Genomic DNA, 18,374 nt, shown 5'->3' with positions numbered 1-18,374 from the left:
TTTTAACAACTCATGTGGTCCTCTAAACATTCCATTTTGGTTCCCTTTCCCATGGTGCTGAAATCTTCATCGTTTGTTTCCCAGAAGCTCCGAACTACTGATCTCTTTGTCTCTTCCTTTCCTTTTATCAGCTGCAAGGTTGCTGAGACGCAGGCCTAAACTTTCCCTCTTCCTCTGTTTTATTCGGGTCACGTCGAGCGCCGTCCTGCATTCTGCTCCGCCTTTATTTTTTAGCTCAATTACAAGAGGCCACATGAGCTCAGACTGTGCAGAAGAGAATGGGCCGGTCACGCCCAATCTCTTTTGGGTTGATGAGGAATGAGTGCTACAGCTCCCTCTGTATTTGTCACAGCCCAATACAGCGTGGAATGCTTTTTTCACCAGTCTAACGTTCCAGCGATAAACATTTTCTGAATTGTTTATTGGTCCCATTCATAACGCCGTGGAATTGAGGAAGAATCTATTCAAATGTGAGCTGATGCATTTTGGAAGGTCTAATACAGATGGGAAATATACAGTAGATGGCAGAACCCTTACAAGTATTGACAGGCAGAGGGATCTGGGTATAGAGGTCCACAGATCTGCCAAAGGGGCAACACAGGTGGAGAAGGTAGTCAAAAAGGCATACGGCATGCTTGCCTTCATTGGCCGGGGCATTGAGTATAAGAATTGGCAAGTCATGTTGCAGCTGTATAGAACCTTAGTTAGGCCACACTTAGACGGGCGGCATGGTCGGCGCAGGCTTGGAGGGCCGAAGGGCCTGTCCCTGTGCTGTATTTTTCTTTGTTCTTCGTTCAAAGATCTGCCTCTAACCAGTTAGAAAGCAGCAAGCAGGATAACAAATGGTGACTGGAATCTTGGTAACGGTTCAGTTATTTGCAATGAGCAGAGTGGCAATGCTTCAGTGGAATCCCATTCCCCTCTCTCCTGTGAAATTTCTGGACTGTTCCCTTGGGGTGAACACCTGAGTCGAGTTCCAGGTTAGACATTCGCCCAAGGCGGTGGGGAGTTGAGATTAGCCCCCAGTCTGTGCCTCACGCAGTTTCTATTCATTCCATGTCCAGATTTCACCTCTTTCCCCAACCCCCCCCCCCCCCCCCCCCCACAACCCCACCTGAAATCCTGACCTGCCGTCCCAAGGTGCCCTTCACCCCTCGCTGAGCCCGTGTGCCAGCAGGTGGAGGCTCGTCTCCCCCGGTAACACCGTATCTGACCGGGGGAGCAAGCGAGGGCGGTGAGAATGTGACGGCCAGATTATCTTTCCCATTGTCTTTCTTCACCCCGCCATGGTGCACATAGCAAGCTGTCGAGTTACAAAGTGGAGCTGAGGTCTTTCCTATTTATACACCATTTGTGCAGTTGATCAGGTGCTGAGGTTTTCCTCGAGCTTTGCTGCACCATTTTAATGTGAATGTTTCAAATTGCTGGGACTTTCTCGTTTTCCCTCTCTCCCTCTTACTCTCTTCCACACACACACTCTCACTCTCTCACTCTCTCCCCCTCCCTCTCTCTCTCTCTCTCTCTCTCTCCCTCCCTCTCGCTCTTTCTCTCTCCCACTCCATTTCAGCCTCTCTCCCTCTTCCGGTTTCTCTCCCGTCACTTTCTCCCTCTCGCACTCCCTCTCCGTTTTACTCCCTCTCCCTTTCACTCTCTCTCCCTCACACACACGCTCTCTCTTTAATTCGGCCTCACTCTTTCTCCCTGTCACTCGCTCACTCTTACTCACTCTCTCTTTTTCTCTCTTTCTCCCGCTCTCTTTAGCTCTATTTCTCTCTCCTTCAATTCGTTGCCGCTCTCTCCTCTCCCTCGCTCGCTCTCTCTGTCACTCACTCACTTCTCTCCCACTATTTCGCTCTCTCTCTTTAACTCTCTTGCTCTCTCTCTCTCTCTCTCTATCTCTCGCTCACTCTCTCACTCTCTGTCTCTCTCTTTCTCTCTCTTACTCTCCTACCCTCTCACTCTTGATCCCCCTTCGCTGGGAGCTGAGTAAATATTTCAAAGTGCTGTTCTTGTCAGCCTCGGCCTACACAGCATGTGGAGAGTTTCTCGATCTGAATGCTGAGTTATTTGTGGCATTCAGCATATCACCGAGTTCCAGGCCAGCAGAGCAGCGCGTGAATTAATTTGATTTTTGCTTTTTGTGTCGGCCAGCGAGTGATGAAGCTGACGAACAATGGCAGTCTTCATTTCTGAGGATCAATACTATATTGTGTGAGCAGGGGTCAGAAATTGAAGGGCACCATGTTTAGAATGGGTTGCTGTGGTAACCAGCAGCCCAGTACGAGGAGGCACCCACGGAAAGGATTTTGTTGTGAATGTGTGATGTCTCGCTGCAGTTAGTCCTGTCGACAGGCTGGATACTGTGTGAGTAACTCTCCCGCTCTCTGCTCTTCTCTCATTCTTCACTTTCTGTTTACAAATACAGGTGCTGAGCTGCCAAGTTCAGAGACAGGTATAAAGAGGTCTTGTGTTTCTGTGTATGTGTGTTTTTTGTGTGTGTTTTTTTTTTGTGTGTGTGTGCTTTTTGTGTGCGTGTGTTTTTTGTGTGTATGAGTATGTGTTTTGTGTGTAGTTTTTGTGTGTGTGGTGTGTGAGTGTGCGTGTTGTGTTTTCGTGTATATTGATGTATTTCATGTGTGTGTTGGTGTTGGCATTGTGTGGTGTGTGAGTGTGTGTTGTGTGTTTTTGTGTATGTTGATGTGTGTCCGTGTGTGTGTCCGTGCGTGTGTGTGTCCGTGCGTGTGTGTGTCCGTGCGTGTGTGCGTCCGTGCGTGTGTGCGTCCGTGCGTGTGTGTGTCCGTGCGTGTGTGTGTCCGTGCGTGTGTGTGTCCGTGCGTGTGTGTGTCCGTGCGTGTGTGTGTCCGTGCGTGTGTGTGTCCGTGCGTGTGTGTGTCCGTGCGTGTGTGTGTCCGTGCGTGTGTGTGTCCGTGCGTGTGTGTGTCCGTGCGTGTGTGTCCGGGCGTGTGTGTGTCCGGGCGTGTGTGTGTCCGGGCGTGTGTGTCCGTGCGTGTGTGTCCCCGTGCGTGTGTGTGTCCGTGCGTGTGTGTGTCCGTGCGTGCGTGTGTCCGTGCGTGCGTGTGTCCGTGCGTGCGTGTGTCCGTGCGTGCGCGTGTCCGTGCGTGCGCGTGTCCGTGCGTGCGTGTGTCCGTGCGTGCGTGTGTCCGTGTCCGTGTGTGTGTGTGTGTGTGTCCGTGTGTGTCCGTCCGTGTGTGTGTATGTCCGTCCGTCCGTGTGTGTGTGTGTGTCCGTCCGTGTGTGTCCGTGTGTGTGTCCGTTGACTAGTTCTGACCCTGGTTAACTGGCTCCATTAACCGGCAGATGGCTGGATGCCACCGTCACCTGGTGACACCAATGGAGACGTCACCTCCCCATCACTGGCAGCGAAAGGATTTCGCAGTGTGCGACCAAACCTGCCCACTGACTGCAAAACACAACTTCAGGTACCAAAGATTTACTCCCTCGGGTTAGTCAATGTTAGAAAAGCAATTTGTAAAATAACAGTAGTTTTGGACAGAGCAATTGAATGAATGACCATCTGTATTTATATAAGACACTGAACATAGTAAAACAAAGGTGATTCTCAAGAAGATTAGCAAACACAATTTGACAACAAGTCATGTAAGGAGTGATTAGTAGGAGTGACTGAACGCTTGGTCACACAGGAGTGTGGCAAGGAGCATCTTAAAGATGACGAGAGAGATTGAGCGGTTTGAGGAGGGGGTTCCAGAGCTTCAGGCCCAGTTGCTGAGGACGTGGCCATGATGGAGCGATTAACACTGGGGAAGTGCAAGAGGCTGGAATTGAGGAGCTCCGAAATCTTGGAGGGTTGGGAGACTGCAGGAGGTGAGAGAGATAGAGAGGGCAAGAGAGTGGAGGAAGGTACAGAGATAGGGAGGGGCGAGAGAGTGGAGGAAGGTACAGAGATAGGGAGGGGCGAGAGAGTGGAGGAGGTTACAGAGATAGGGAGGGGCGAGAGAGTGGAGGAGGTTACAGAGATAGGGAGGGCAAGAGTGGAAGAGGTTACAGAGATAGGGAGGGAGAGAGTGGAGGGTTACAGAGGGAGGGGCGAGAGTGGAGGAGGTTACAGAGATAGGGAGGGGCGAGAGAGTGGAGGAGGTTACAGAGATAGGGAGGGGTGAGAGAGTGGAGGAGGTGGCAGAGATAGGGAAATGAAATGAAAATCGTTTATTGTCACAAGTAGGCTTCAAATGAAGTTACTGTGAAAAGCCCCTAGTCGCCACGTTCCGGCGCCTGTTCGGGAGGCTGTTACGGGAATCGAACCGTGCTGCTGGCCTGCCTTGGTCTGCTTTCAAAGCCAGCGATTTAGCCCTGTGCTAAACAGCCCCTGTGAGTGAGTGGAGGAGGTTGCAGAGAAAGGGAGGGGCGAGAGTGGAGGAGGTTACAGAGATAGGGAGGGGTGAGAGAATGGAGGATGTTACAGAGATAGGGAGGGGCAAGAGAGTGGAGGACGTTACAGAGATAGGGAGGGGTGAGAGAATGGAGGAGGTTACAGAGATAGGGAGAGGTGAGACTGGAGGAGGTTGCAGAGATAGGGAGGGGTGAGAGAATGGAGGAGGTTACAGAGATAAGGAGGGGTGAGAGAGTGGTGGAGGTGGCAGAGATGGGGATGGGGTGAGAGTGGAGGAAGTTACAGAGATAGGGGGGGCGAGAGAGTGGAGGGTTACAGAGATAGGGAGGGGCGAAGGACTGAAGGGGGTAACAGAGATAGGGAGGGGCGAAGGACTGAAGGGGGTAACAGAGATAGGGAGGGGCGAGTGGAGGAGGTGACAGATAAGGATGGTGAGAGATAGGGAGGTGGGCGATGAATGTGAATGATGTGCTTGTAAATACAAGAGCAAAACAGTCTGAAAGGCAAAGTTCACATCTTGAGCGTTGGCAAAGTTGGGCATCGCTGTCATTCCATTTGTAATTCAGCGAGTGTTAAAGTGAGAACATTTCCCTCTGGATTAATATTTCTGTGCTTATTTTAACCTTTTCTGTTTGTGTCATTGGTGTTCCACCCCCATAGCCCCCTCCCATTCCCGCACCCCCTAAGGAAGAGAGCTTTGCATGGTGTCCCTGCAACAAGACTAGGCCCTCCTACCTGGTGGCAGCCCCCATTCTGGATTATGTGCCTATCAGACCCGAGCTGCCCACCGCGCACAGGCATTCAGCACCGCCTAGTGTTTGTCACCAGGACCTCTCTGCCACAGGCACCAGCTCACCACCTGCAAACTGCTCAACCGAGGGGGCGCTGCATGCCGTCCGGCGGGAACCCCGCGGCGACCCCTCACCCCGGGGCTGGTTGACTAAATCCACGCTCCCGCCTGCCGGACGGGACGGTGACCCTGCCACCGATTCCATTGGCCCCACCGTCCCGGGGAGGAAGGTCAGTAACCTGTACATAGCACGCTTGTCCAGCAACCTCGGCCCTCGCTCCGTCGGAGACCACCCCCGCGATGCGCCTGAGGAGCCCCAAGGTCGGGGCGTTGCCGCACTCTCCGCACCAGCCACCAGAGCCCCGTTGCTTGCGACGGCCACCGCTGATTCCCCCCCACCAGTTCCCTGCAGACCTTCGCTGAAGGTTGTGTTGTCCAGGGCCAAGAGTGGCAGTGTGCCGACCAGCTCCTCGCACCCAAAGCCTTCGCACAGAGGAAGCTCAGCGCTGGATCAGGAGGAGACATCCCTGGTGATGACTGCGAGACCAACAGCAGAGCCTCTTCCCAATGCCCACCAGAGTCTGTCTCAATGGGCAGGTGCCCACGATGTGGTATCTATTGAACTTTCTCCCTCTCTCTCTCTCTCTCTCTCTGTCACTCCTTCACACACCACTCCTGATTGTCTGCACACCCCCCTCAATAGTTTCACCCTGACCCGCTCTTTAATCTCCCTGCTCTGAGAGATTAAATGGGCGAGGCGCATGTTTGAGGAAGTAGTTTTCTGCCTTTGCTTTTTGTCTGTGCCTCTGGGCTGGCCCCGCCCTGCGAAAGGTGATTGTGTTTTACGAATGAAATGAAATGAAAATCGCTTATTGTCACAAGTAGGCTTCAAATGAAGTTACTGTGAAAAGCCCCTAGTCGCCACCCTCAAGAGTATTGAAAGTCAGAGGGATCTAGGAGTACAGGTCCACAGGTCACTGAAAGGGGCAACACAGGTGGAGAAGGTAGTCAAGAGGGCATACGGCATGCTTGCCTTCATTGGCCGGGGCGTTGAGTATAAGAATTGGCAAGTCATGTTGCAGCTGTATAGAACCTTAGTTAGGCCACACTTGGAGTATAGTGTTCAATTCTGGTCGCCACACTACCAGAAGGATGCGGAGGCTTTAGAGAGGGGGCAGTAGAGATTTACCAGAATGTTGCCTGGTATGGAGGGCATTAGCTATGAGGAGCGGTTGAATAAACTCGGTTTGTTCTCACTGGAACGAAGGAGGTTGAGGGGAGACCTGATAGAGGTCTACAAAATTATGAGGGGCATAGACAGAGTGGATCGTCAGAGGCTTTTCCCCAGGGTAGAGGGGTCAATTACTAGGGGGCATAGGTTTAAGGTGCGAGGGGCAAGGTTTAGAGTAGATGTACGAGGCAAGTTTTTTTACACAGAGGGTAGTGGGTACCTGGAACTCACTACCGGAGGAGGTGGTGGAAGCAGGGACGATAGTGACATTTAAGGGGCATCTTGACAAATACATGAATAGGATGGGAATAGAGGGATACGGACCCAGGAAGTGTAGAAGATTGTAGTTTAGTCGGGCAGCATGGTCGGCACGGGCTTGGAGGGCCGAAGGGCCTGTTCCTGTGCTGTACATTTCTTTGTTCTTTGTTCTTAATTCCGCCGCCTGTTCGGGGCGGCTGGCACGGGAATTGAACCGTGCTGCTGGCCTGCCTTGGTCTGGTTTAAAAGCCAGCTATTTAGCCCAGTGCTAAACCCGCCCCTCAAGGTCGGGCATTGTGTGGGTTGGTAGAAACGCAGAAAGTGCCCCACACTGGCGCCTTGGAGATTAGAACTTCTCTCGCTGCCCAATGCTTTGGGGAGAGATATATACTGACCAGGATTCTCTGGACATTGCGATTCACTTTCTCGTCTGCTGTGCGCCCCCCACCCCAGCGTGTCCCAGCGATGTGGGGTGGCTTCAATGGGAAACCCCATTGACAGTATGTGGGGGTATAGAATTCCGCCCCCAGGGAACGCTGAGTCCCGCCCACTGATGGAATCCAAGGAAAACTAAACAATCAATGCCGTCCTTTCAGATGCTGTGCTATTAAAACAATGTTCCCGGTGACCGCAGAGAATACCTGAGTCTGACCAAGTGTTGATGAGGGGTCTCCGTGTGGGTTAGAATAGGGAATATCTTCCAGTAGCCCCTGCGGTAGGCGACATGGTGCGAATACTGGGAAAAGGGGGCTCAGTGGTGACTCCTACCAGAGTGGAATAGCTACTCCTCTCACCCGCACATTGACCCACTGACCGTGAATCTCTAATTTGAAGATGGGGGGGCGGGGGGGGGACTGAGCTGGCAGACACTCTTCCTTTCTCTGGGTCCAGCGTCCCTTCTCTCCCATCGCAGTGCAGGGTGATGATCAATCCCAGTTTTCCGGATCAGTCCTGGATTTACCCTGAATTGGTTCAAATGCCCTGGTTTTCAGCTTTGCCGTTCATGGGGCAGCACGGTGGCGCAGTGGGTTAGCACCGCTGCCTCACGGCGCCGAGGTCCCAGGTTCGAATCCCGGCTCTGGGTCACTGTCGGTGTGGAGTTTGCACATTCTCCCCGTGTCTGCGTGGGTTTCGCCCCCACAACCCAAAGATGGGCAGGGTAGGTGGATTGGCCACGCTAAATTGCCCCTTAATTGGAAGAAAATGTACTCTAAATTATTATTTTTTTTAAACGTTGCCATTTATTTCACAAGAGCGGAAGGGGTTTGAGTTAAATTTAGATTTACGCGTATGTCCTAAATCTGCCCCTTTGCCCCGCGCATCAGGGCAGTGAGCCCCGCTTTGCCCCTTATGCCTGGGTAGTGAGTCCCCCCCCTCTTTGCCCCATGTATCAGGGCAACATTGCATTGCTGGGTAAGGTGTAGAATGTGTTACTGGGTGAGGTGGGCAGGAAATTTAGACAGGAAGGCGAGAGGCACTTAGCGGAGTGGCTTACATCCTAGAATGTGGTTCCCACGGGATTTGCTGGGGCATCGATTTTGAAAAGAAAACCAATTTATGGTCACTTGCCAAGTATTGAGTGGTGCAAATGAAATATACAGAGAAGGTGCTGTCCCTAAGGGGCTGCAAAGGACTGTCTCTTCACGTTGAGAGGGAGCGTTACCTCGAGGAGTCGTGGTGTTCACTCTTGAGAAATCTGGTCCCTGCATCACACAATGATCCATCACCAAAGTTTGTGACTTCATTCCACGCTGGTCAAGGGGAGAGCTGTCAGCGGTGGGGAGTGAGGCAGTTTCTCAATGCTTAAAACCTCTTCAACGTCGGGTAGAGCAGAATCTCGGGACAGATTAAACTGTTTGCTAGCATCAACATGTACAACAATGAGACAGTACAGAAGAGATTGAGTTGGAATCCAGACAGAGTGTGACCCAGTGTCCCAGAGTGTGAAAGGACAGTGTGTGACCCAGTGTCCCAGAGTGTGAAAGGACAGTGTGTGGCCCAGTGTCCCAGAGTGTGAAAGGACAGTGTGTGACCCAGTGTCCCAGAGTGTGAAAGGACAGTGTGTGACCCAGTGTCCCAGAGTGTGAAAGGACAGTGTGTGACCCAGTGTCCCAGAGTGTGAAAGGACAGTGTGTGACCCAGTGTCCCAGAGTGTGAAAGGACAGTGTGTGACCCAGTGTCCCAGAGTGTGAAAGGACAGTGTGTGGCCCAGTGTCCCAGAGTGTGAAAGGACAGTGTGTGACCCAGTGTCCCAGAGTGTGAAAGGACAGTGTGTGACCCACTGTCCCAGAGTGTGAAAGGACAGTGTGTGACCCACTGTCCCAGAGTGGGAAAGGACAGTGTGTGACCCACTGTCCCAGAGTGGGAAAGGACAGTGTGTGGCCCAGTGTTCCAGAGTGTGAAAGGACAGTGTGTGACCCAGTGTCCCAGAGTGTGAAAGGACAGTGTGCGACTCACTGTCCCAGAGTGTGAATGGACAGTGTGTGACCCAGTGTCCCAGAGTGTGAAAGGAGAGTGTGTGACTCACTGTCCCAGAGTGTGAAAGGACAGTGTGTGACTCACTGTCCCAGAGTGTGAAAGGACAGTGTGTGACCCACTGTCCCAGAGTGTGAAAGGACAGTGTGTGCCCCACTGTCCCAGAGTGTTAAAGGACAGTGTGTGACTCACTGTCCCAGAGTGTGAAAGGACAGTGTGTGACTCACAGTACCAGAGTGTGAAAGGACAGTGTGTGACCCACTGTCCCAGAGTGTGAAAGGACAGTGTGTGACCCAGTGTCCCAGAGTGTTAAAGGACAGTGTGTGACTCACTGTCCCAGAGTGTGAAAGGACAGCGTGTGACCCACTGTCCCAGAGTGTGAAAGGACAGTGTGTGGCCCAGTGTCCCAGAGTGAGAAAGGACAGTGTGTGACCCAGTGTCCCAGAGTGTGAAAGGACCGTGTGTGACCCAGTGTCCCAGTGTGTGAAAGGACAGTGTGTGACCCAGTGTCCCAGAGTGTGAAAGGACAGTGTGTGATCCAGTGTCCCAGAGTGTGAAAGGACAGTGTGTGACTCACTGTCCCAGAGTGTGAAAGGACAGTGTGCGACTCACTGTCCCAGAGTGTGAATGGACAGTGTGTGACCCAGTGTCCCAGAGTGTGAAAGGACAGTGTGTGACTCACTGTCCCAGAGTGTGAAAGGACAGTGTGTGACTCACAGTACCAGAGTGTGAAAGGACAGTGTGTGACCCACTGTCCCAGAGTGTGAAAGGACAGCGTGTGACCCAGTGTCCCAGAGTGTGAAAGGACAGAGTGTGACTCACTGTCCCAGAGTGTGAAAGGACAGTGTGTGACCCACTGTCCCAGAGTGTGAAAGGACAGTGTGTGCCCCACTGTCCCAGAGTGTTAAAGGACAGTGTGTGACTCACTGTCCCAGAGTGTGAAAGGACAGTGTGTGACTCACAGTACCAGAGTGTGAAAGGACAGTGTGTGACCCACTGTCCCAGAATGTGAAAGGACAGTGTGTGACCCAGTGTCCCAGAGTGTTAAAGGACAGTGTGTGACTCACTGTCCCAGAGTGTGAAAGGACAGCGTGTGACCCACTGTCCCAGAGTGTGAAAGGACAGTGTGTGGCCCAGTGTCCCAGAGTGAGAAAGGACAGTGTGTGACCCAGTGTCCCAGAGTGTGAAAGGACAGTGTGTGACTCACTGTCCCAGAGTGTGAAAGGACAGTGTGTGACTCACTGTCCCAGAGTGTGAAAGGACAGTGTGTGACTCACTGTCCCAGAGTGTGAAAGGACAGTGTGTGACCCAGTGTCCCAGAGTTTGAAAGGACAGTGTGTGACCCAGTGTCCCAGTGTGTGAAAGGACAGTGTGTGACCCAGTGTCCCAGAGTGTGAAAGGACACTGTGTGAACCACTGTCCCGGAGTGTGAAAGGACAGTGTGTGACCCAGTGTCCCAGAGTGTGAAAGGACAGTGTGTGACCCACTGTCCCAGAGTGTGAAAGGACAGTGTGTGACCCACTGTCCCAGAGTGTGAAAGGACAGTGTGTGCCCCACTGTCCCAGAGTGTGAAAGGACAGTGTGTGACCCAGTGTCCCAGAGTGTGAAAGGACAGTGTGTGACCCACTGTCCCAGAGTGTGAAAGGACAGTGTGTGCCCCACTGTCCCAGAGTGTGAAAGGACAGTGTGTGACTCACTGTCCCAGAGTGTGAAAGGACAGTGTGTGACTCACTGTCCCAGAGTGTGAAAGGACAGTGTGTGACCCAGTGTCCCAGAGTGTGAAAGGACAGTGTGTGACCCACTGTCCCAGAGTGTGAAAGGACAGTGTGTGCCCCACTGTCCCAGAGTGTGAAAGGACAGTGTGCGACCCAGTGTCCCAGTGTGTGAAAGGACAGTGTGTGACCCCCCTGTCCCAGAGTATGAAAGGACAGTGTGTGACCCAGTGTCCCAGAGTGTGAAAGGACAGTGTGTGGCCCAGTGTTCCAGAGTGTGAAAGGACAGTGTGTGACTCACTGTCCCAGAGTGTGAAAGGACAGTGTGTGCCCCACTGTCCCAGAGTGTGAAAGGACAGTGTGTGACCCAGTGTCCCAGAGTGTGAAAGGACAGTGTGTGACCCACTGTCCCAGAGTGTGAAAGGACAGTGTGTGCCCCACTGTCCCAGAGTGTGAAAGGACAGTGTGTGGCCCAGTGTTCCAGAGTGTGAAAGGACAGTGTGTGACTCACTGTCCCAGAGTGTGAAAGGACAGTGTGTGACCCACTGTCCCAGAGTGTGAAAGGACAGCGTGTGACCCAGTGTCCCAGAGTGTGAAAGGACAGTGTGAGACCCAGTGTCCCAGAGTGTGAAAGGACAGTGTGTGACCCCCCCCTGTCCCAGAGTGTGAAAGGACAGTGTGTGACCCAGTGTCCCAGAGTGTGAAAGGACAGTGTGTGCCCCACTGTCCCAGAGTGTGAAAGGACAGTGTGTGACTCACTGTCCCAGAGTGTGAAAGGACAGTGTGTGACCCAGCGCCCCATAGTGTGAAAGGACAGTGTGTGCCCCACTGTCCCAGAGTGTGAAAGGACAGTGTGTGACTCACTGTCCCAGAGTGTGAAAGGACAGTGTATAACCCAGTGTCCCAGAGTGTGAAAGGACAGTGTGTGCCCCACTGTCCCAGAGTGTGAAAGGACAGTGTGTGCCCCACTGTCCCAGAGTGTGAAAGGACAGTGTGTGACTCACTGTCCCAGAGTGTGAAAGGACAGAGTGTGACTCACTGTCCCAGAGTGTGAAAGGACAGTGTGTGACCCACTGTCCCAGAATGTGAAAGGACAGTGTGTGCCCCACTGTCCCAGAGTGTGAAAGGACAGTGTGTGCCCCAGTGCCCCAGAGTGTGAAAGGACAGTGTGTGACCCACTGCCCCAGAGTGTGAAAGGACAGTGTGTGACCCACTGTCCCAGAGTGTGAAAGGACAGTGTGTGCCCCACTGTCCCAGAGTGTGAAAGGACAGTTTGTGACCCAGTGCCCCAGAGTGTGAAAGGACAGTGTGTGACTCACTCTTTCAGCGCTCGAATGACCAGCGTGTGAGATTTCACGCAATTTATACACACAAGTTAGGGCCAGTGCTGTATTTTGTAGCTTGAATTACCTCTAACTGCACGAGTGTGTGGAAAGTTTGAAGGTTGAGAACATTCCTGGGTGTGTACGCAGGGCCATAACCCATCTAACAGTGAACAGATAGTTTCTCTGTCCTTTTCGTCTCTCCTTGTGCGGAGTTATAAAATTTGTTTTGTCTTGAATGGTCAGTACACCAGTTGAGCCTCTTTGAGTAATGAAATGTCTTTCCCTGCAGGATCTGTCTTCTGGCATTGCCCAGTGTGAGATGATAGCTGGGTCAAGCAGAAATCCTGCTCAGGCAGGTTGTGAAAGAGAGGAAAGTCTGTGTACACCCCTGCCACCTCTGGTATCAGCTGGAATGGCCTGGTCCTCCCCACCGCCTCCGCCTGCCACTGCACAATTGACCCTGCCGACAATTGACGACTTCATCCCTCCTCACCTGCAGAAAGGGGCCCCCCACGTTCCGAGCACCTCCACACACCCCGCTAACCCAACAGCGTCCTTGCTGCCACTGCTGCCCACAGCCGACTTGCACCGGGCCGCGGACTCCGAGCTCGGCGGAATTGCCCCACGCACAGTAAGGCCCACGATTGGCTCACGCGGTTCTGCAAGTTTCCCTCCTCCAACCCCAACTGTCGACCCTTGCACTTTATCTCCCGCATAACCAATTGCCGCTCTGTTCCCCCGTAGTGTGGCTGCTGTACTAGCTTTGCGCTGCTTCTGTAGAATTAGCCCCGCCGTGCATTGTAGTAGGCCTCGATTAGCGATACGCCGAGCAGGCGCATGTCGACGGTGTTCGATTGTTCATTAACCAATCCTGGTTAATCAATTAACCTTACTTTAACCGGTCCTTCTGAAGAAAGCCCTTCTCCCTCTGTTGCGCGTTGCTCTTAATGCAGGCAGTACTGGGCGTTGTCAGACTAGTTAGAAGTCTAACAATGTCCGGTTAAAAGTCCAACTGGTTTATTTGAAATCGCAAGCTTTCGGAGCGCTGGCCACTTCACCTGGTGTAGGAACGGTGCTCTGAAAGCTTGTGGTTTCAAATGACCCTGTTGGACTTTTAACCTGGTGTTGTGAGACTTCTGACTGGGCTCACCCCAGTCCAGCGCCGGAATCTCCGCAGACTGGGCATTGTCTCCGGAGGTAATTGTATCAGCCGCCTGTATTGCCACTGTGACTTGCATGGTCAGTGCATGGTTAACTCCCCTGTATTGAGTGCGAGTGCACAGACACATGGGCTGCAGGAGACTGCCTTGGACAGTAGCTCGAATGTAATACAGGAAATGAGAGCAGCCCAGTGTTAAATACTGGGACACCGAATACACTCATTTCATGCACGTCTTGGCTGATACTTTATTAATATGTGCTTGGCAGGACTTAACAAATACTTTGAAGTAGTAAGTAGTGTTTAACATTTGCTGGACCCGGATTGATTCCTCTCTCGCAGTTGAGCTGTTCCTGCTGTCAAGTGAGAAGGAATTACTTGAGAGGTATTTTGGCAGCTTGTGTTTAAAAAAAAAAATAAATGTCATCCTCGACATTGTCTCAATTTGAAGCGATGCTCGAGGGCAGCGAGAGGGCTGCGTTGTGTTGGAGTCGAGTGGGTGGATGGTTCTGTGAGGGACCCAGTGGGTCAGAGCAAGTCCGTGCCAAGGGCTAGTAATTGACTGCGGCTATGGAGAGAGAGATGATGGCGGTGGTGGTAATTTCACTGGACTAGGAATCTGAAGGGCCCAGGCTCCGGGGTCAAGGGTTCAACGTGGCATTTGGTGGAACTCATATTCAATTAATTAAACCTGGCATTGAAGGTTAGCCTGGTTCTGCGTAGTTTAATTGATTATTGTTTTAAAAACCCACCTGGTTCTGTCACGGAGGAAATCTGCCGTCCTTACCCCGGTCTGGCCTACATGTGACTCCAGACCCACAGCAATGTGATTGACTCTCTTAACTGCCCTCGGGAATGACCCAGCAAAGCTCTCGGTTCAAGGGCAATTGGGGATGGGCCGTGCACAGGAACAGGCCACTCGGCCCTCCAAGCACTGACCGTGCTGCTTGACCGATGAGTCACCGCTCCCACCCCTCCCTTCCCTGTGGTGGGAGACCGAGTGTATTCATTCGCTCTGTCTGGCCTTAGATTCTGGAGTGATATTGACATCCAGGAACCCATTCACCCCCCTACCCACCCCCCAAACATGTTGGGCATAGGACAGGACACAAATCGGAGAAATCCTTTTGTTATATGGAATGCTGAAGAATTAAGAGACTTCAGATACTAATAATAATCTTTGTTGTTGTCACAAGTAGGCTTACATTAACGCCGTAATGAGGTTACTGTGTAAAGCCCCTAGTCGCCACACTCCGGCGCCTGTTCGGGTACACAGAGGGAGAATTCAGAATGTCCAATTCACCTAACAGCACGTCTTTCGGGACTTGTGGGAGGAAACCGGAGCGCCCGGAGGAAACCCACGCAGACACGGGGAGAACGTGCAGATTCCGCACAGTGACCCAAGCGGGAATCGAACCTGGGACCCTGGCGCTGTGAAGCAACAGTGCTAACCACTGTGCTACCGCGCCGCCCAGATAAATGGGGAAACTGCGGAAGTTTTGATAGGATGGATACTGAGAGAATGTCTCCCCTTGTGGGAGAGTCTAGGACCAGAGGCCATAATCTCAGAGTAAGGGGGTCACCCATTTAATACAGAGATGAGCAGGAATTTCTGCTCTGAGGTTAATGAACCTGTGGAATTCTTTCCGGTAGAGGCTGGGTGATTAAGTATATTCGAGGCTGGGGTAGACGAGAGTTTTAATCCGGGAGGGAATCGAGGGTTATGGGGATAAGGCGGGAAAGTGGAGTTGAGGATTATCACCTCAGATCAGTCATGATCTCATTGAATGGCGGAGCAGACTCGATGGGCCGAATGGCCTACCTCTGCTCCCACTTCTTGCGCCCTTGAGGTGGGATTGTTCCCTTGCAACAGCGAAGGTGACGTAGAAATCCGATGGAAGTGTTAAAAACGAGTGATTTTGACAAGGGTAAGGAGTGAGCAAGGCAACCAAACCCGAGATTCAAGCAAATTGGCGGAAAAAGACGGGCAAGATGGAAGCGATTCAGCCGTATTTTTGGAAAGGGAATTGGATCCATGGTTGAAAGGGGAAATTATTTGAAGGCGAAGGGCAATATTAGGGGACAGGCGTTAATTGGCCCCCTTTATCAGACGAGCTGGCAGAGGGACAATGGTCTGTGTTTGGCGAGTGGAGTATTTTCTGCAGCGGGGGACGACACCGGGACTGTATTTACCCAGAATGAGAGGAGGCAGCGGGGAGGGCAGGTGGCAAGTGCAGGGGACCAAGGGTAGAGATTGGAGGCTAAAGCAATGACTCGCAACAAGCTGGGCCTGGGTTGCTGGTGGCTAAACTCTTGAGCGTGACGAGTGTCTCTTTTAATAACCCACTGTTCTCTTGACTGCAAGGATGTTGAGTCCACTGTGAGTGAGAGGGAATCGCCCAGTGCGAGCCCGGAGGCGCGTCCCAGCCTTCCGTCGTCCAGCAGGCTCTCGGCCTACCCATCCACCACTTTCGTGAACCCAACGATCGTCTTGCTCCAGCACAACCGAGGTAACCGCGCGCGCCACGAAAAAAATAAACCAGTCGCTCCCGATTCGCAGAATTTTGTGGTGGTTTTGATCAAAGTTTGTTACATTTTTCTAAACGCATTGATGTCAGAAAGCACGAGGAACCATTTGATGTTGTTTTCTTTGAAGCAAAGAGGGCTGAGGGAGGAAGAGGGGGGGGGGGGACCTGATCATGGTGTACAAAATTCTGAGGGGCATAGGTAAGGTGGGCAGGAAGGGTGAGTTGCCCTTGGTAGACGGCTCAGTAACCGGGGGCACAGATTTCAGGTAATAGGCAGGGGATTTAGAGGGGATGTGAGGAAAATCTTTTTCACCCAGTGGATGGTGGGAATCTGGAACTCGCTACCTGAAAGATGGTGGGAGATGGGAACCCTCAACGTTCAAGGAGTGTTTAGACGACCAATTCGAACGCCACAACCATACACGGCAAGTGCTGGAAAATGGGATTAAAACAGGTCGGCACGGCACGGGCGCGAAGGGCCCCTTTCCGTCCTGCCAAACTATAACTCATCAAAGTCTCCCCTGGAGTCCCCGGGGATACAAACAATTCGGGAGTGAAAGACCAGGCCACGATGCCAAATTAGCATGGCCAGGATTGTATGCCCCAGGAATGACCCAGCTGTGTCATCGTGCTGTTGCATCCCCATGTAACCCTGGCACTGATAGGCCTTTTGCAGAATAGAAGTGTCGACTCCCAAGTTTAAGGGCAATAGACGCTGGCCCAGCCAGCGAAGCCCACACCTCAGGAAATAGTAAAAGAATAAGATAATAAAAGGAAATAATAAGTGGGAAACATTGCAGGGCTGTGTGGGAGTGGCACTCGGCGAGTTGTTCCTGCAGAGAGCCACTGTGTACTGTATCGGTCTCATTCCATGCTGTAACCAATCTATTATTCCAAGATTCTAATATTCTTGAAGCACCTTTATTCACTATATCACAACAACAACTTGTATTTACATAGCACCTTTAATGTATTAAAATACATGGTGTTTCGCGGGAGAGTTATGAAACAAAAGGTTTGATATTGATCCACATAAGGAGGTGACTCAATGGCAAACCTTTTATCTGATAATTCTCCGAAAGACCCTCCGGAAGAGCACCTCACCTAGGCCCATTCCCCACCCCACCCTCACAACTCCTTAACCTAACCGACACATCGCTGGACACAAAAGGGGCAATTTATCGCGGTCAATCCACCTGACCCGCACATCTTTGGACTGTGGGAGGAAACCGGAGCACCCGGAGGAAACCCACGCACACACGGGGAGAAAGTGCAGACTCCGCACAGACAGTCACCCGAGTCCGGAATCGAACCCGGGTCCCTGGCGCTGCGAGGTAGCCGTGCTGACCACCGTGTCATCGTGGTTTGACAACGTTTGTGTGACAAAGTGGGGGTGGCGGGAAGGGGGAAATCAAGTGAGGGAATCTTGAGGATATTCCGCGCCAGTTAGGAAACACCCAGGCTCTCCCCCACAATGCAACTGTGCGTCAATCTGGGGTTGCCAACTCTCCAGGATGATCTCAAACGCCACCACAATTGAAGATTAATCACCTGACGACCCAGGCTATGAAAATAAATCCGTCATGTTTGTCTGCTAGTTGGAAAACAATGCTGTCTGACTGACTGTCAACAAATATCCAATTGTTTGATGAAGCTTCATTTGTTTCTAGCAAGTGAGGACAGGTGTGACGCTGAGTGAGTCTTGGCCAATCAGCGGAGGAGGTGTTGGGAGGAGGAGGAGGGGGGGAGGGGAACAGCCAGAATCAGCATCTCATGTGATCAACCTCCAGGAATCGATCCAATCAGAGTTGGCAACCCTCTGCTCAATCCCTTACTTAAGAGGTGGGGGGGGGGGTCTTTTCAGCGCCGTGGCCCCCTTCCCGGGCGGGGGGGGGGGGGGGGGGGCGGGGTGGAGATTTGCTTCAATGTCAGGCGTTTAAATCGCCTGAAAGCTTCACAAATTTCCAACAATGACTTTGAAGCTTCAGATGTTCACTTGTACGCTCCGGGATAGCCCAAACAGATTTCCCGTGTTTTGAAAAATACAACCCCTGCCCCCCCCCCAACACACTTTCTCATGGCAATGCTGGAGACCAGGGATGTCCTCGTCCCGAACTAGCCTAAAGCATTTCCCAGGAATGCAAGCAAAGCTTTAGTCCCCTGACCCGAGGAAGGACGTAAATGCGTTGGAGGCAGATCAGAGAAGGTTCATGAGATTGATTCCAGGGAGGAAGGACTTGCCTCATGAAGCACTTTAGGCCTATACTTGCTGGAGTTCCGAAGAATGAGGGGGGAGATTTAATTGAGGCATATAAGATGTTGAAGGGGATTGACAGGGGAGACGTAGCGAGGATGTTTCTCCTTGTTGGACATTCTAGAACGAGAGGCCATAGTTTTAGGCCAAGAGGTGGCAGATTTGAAAAAGAAATGAGGAGGAATGACTTCACTCAAAAGGGTGGTGAATCTGCGGAGCTCTCTACCCCGGAGTTCAGCGGTCGCTGGAGCACCAAGCGGATTTAAGGAGGAG

General features: G+C 52.1%; 1 protein-coding gene across 1 annotated transcript in view; it reads left to right on the top strand.

Moving 5' to 3' along the window:
- Nucleotides 1–18,374, top strand: part of LOC140403686 (sorbin and SH3 domain-containing protein 1-like) — a 186,776-nt gene that overhangs the window by 39,048 nt on the left and 129,354 nt on the right. The window contains 4 exon segments of the mRNA XM_072491857.1: nucleotides 2,426–2,452; nucleotides 3,319–3,440; nucleotides 12,450–12,791; nucleotides 15,685–15,829. Coding sequence (XP_072347958.1) covers nucleotides 2,426–2,452; nucleotides 3,319–3,440; nucleotides 12,450–12,791; nucleotides 15,685–15,829 — 636 coding nt within the window.

Source organism: Scyliorhinus torazame, chromosome 28, assembly GCF_047496885.1.
Source record: "Scyliorhinus torazame isolate Kashiwa2021f chromosome 28, sScyTor2.1, whole genome shotgun sequence".
Classification (NCBI taxonomy): Eukaryota; Metazoa; Chordata; class Chondrichthyes; order Carcharhiniformes; family Scyliorhinidae; genus Scyliorhinus; species Scyliorhinus torazame.
Note: the sequence above shows the minus strand (reverse complement) of the source record. Positions and strands in the feature narration are given on the sequence as shown.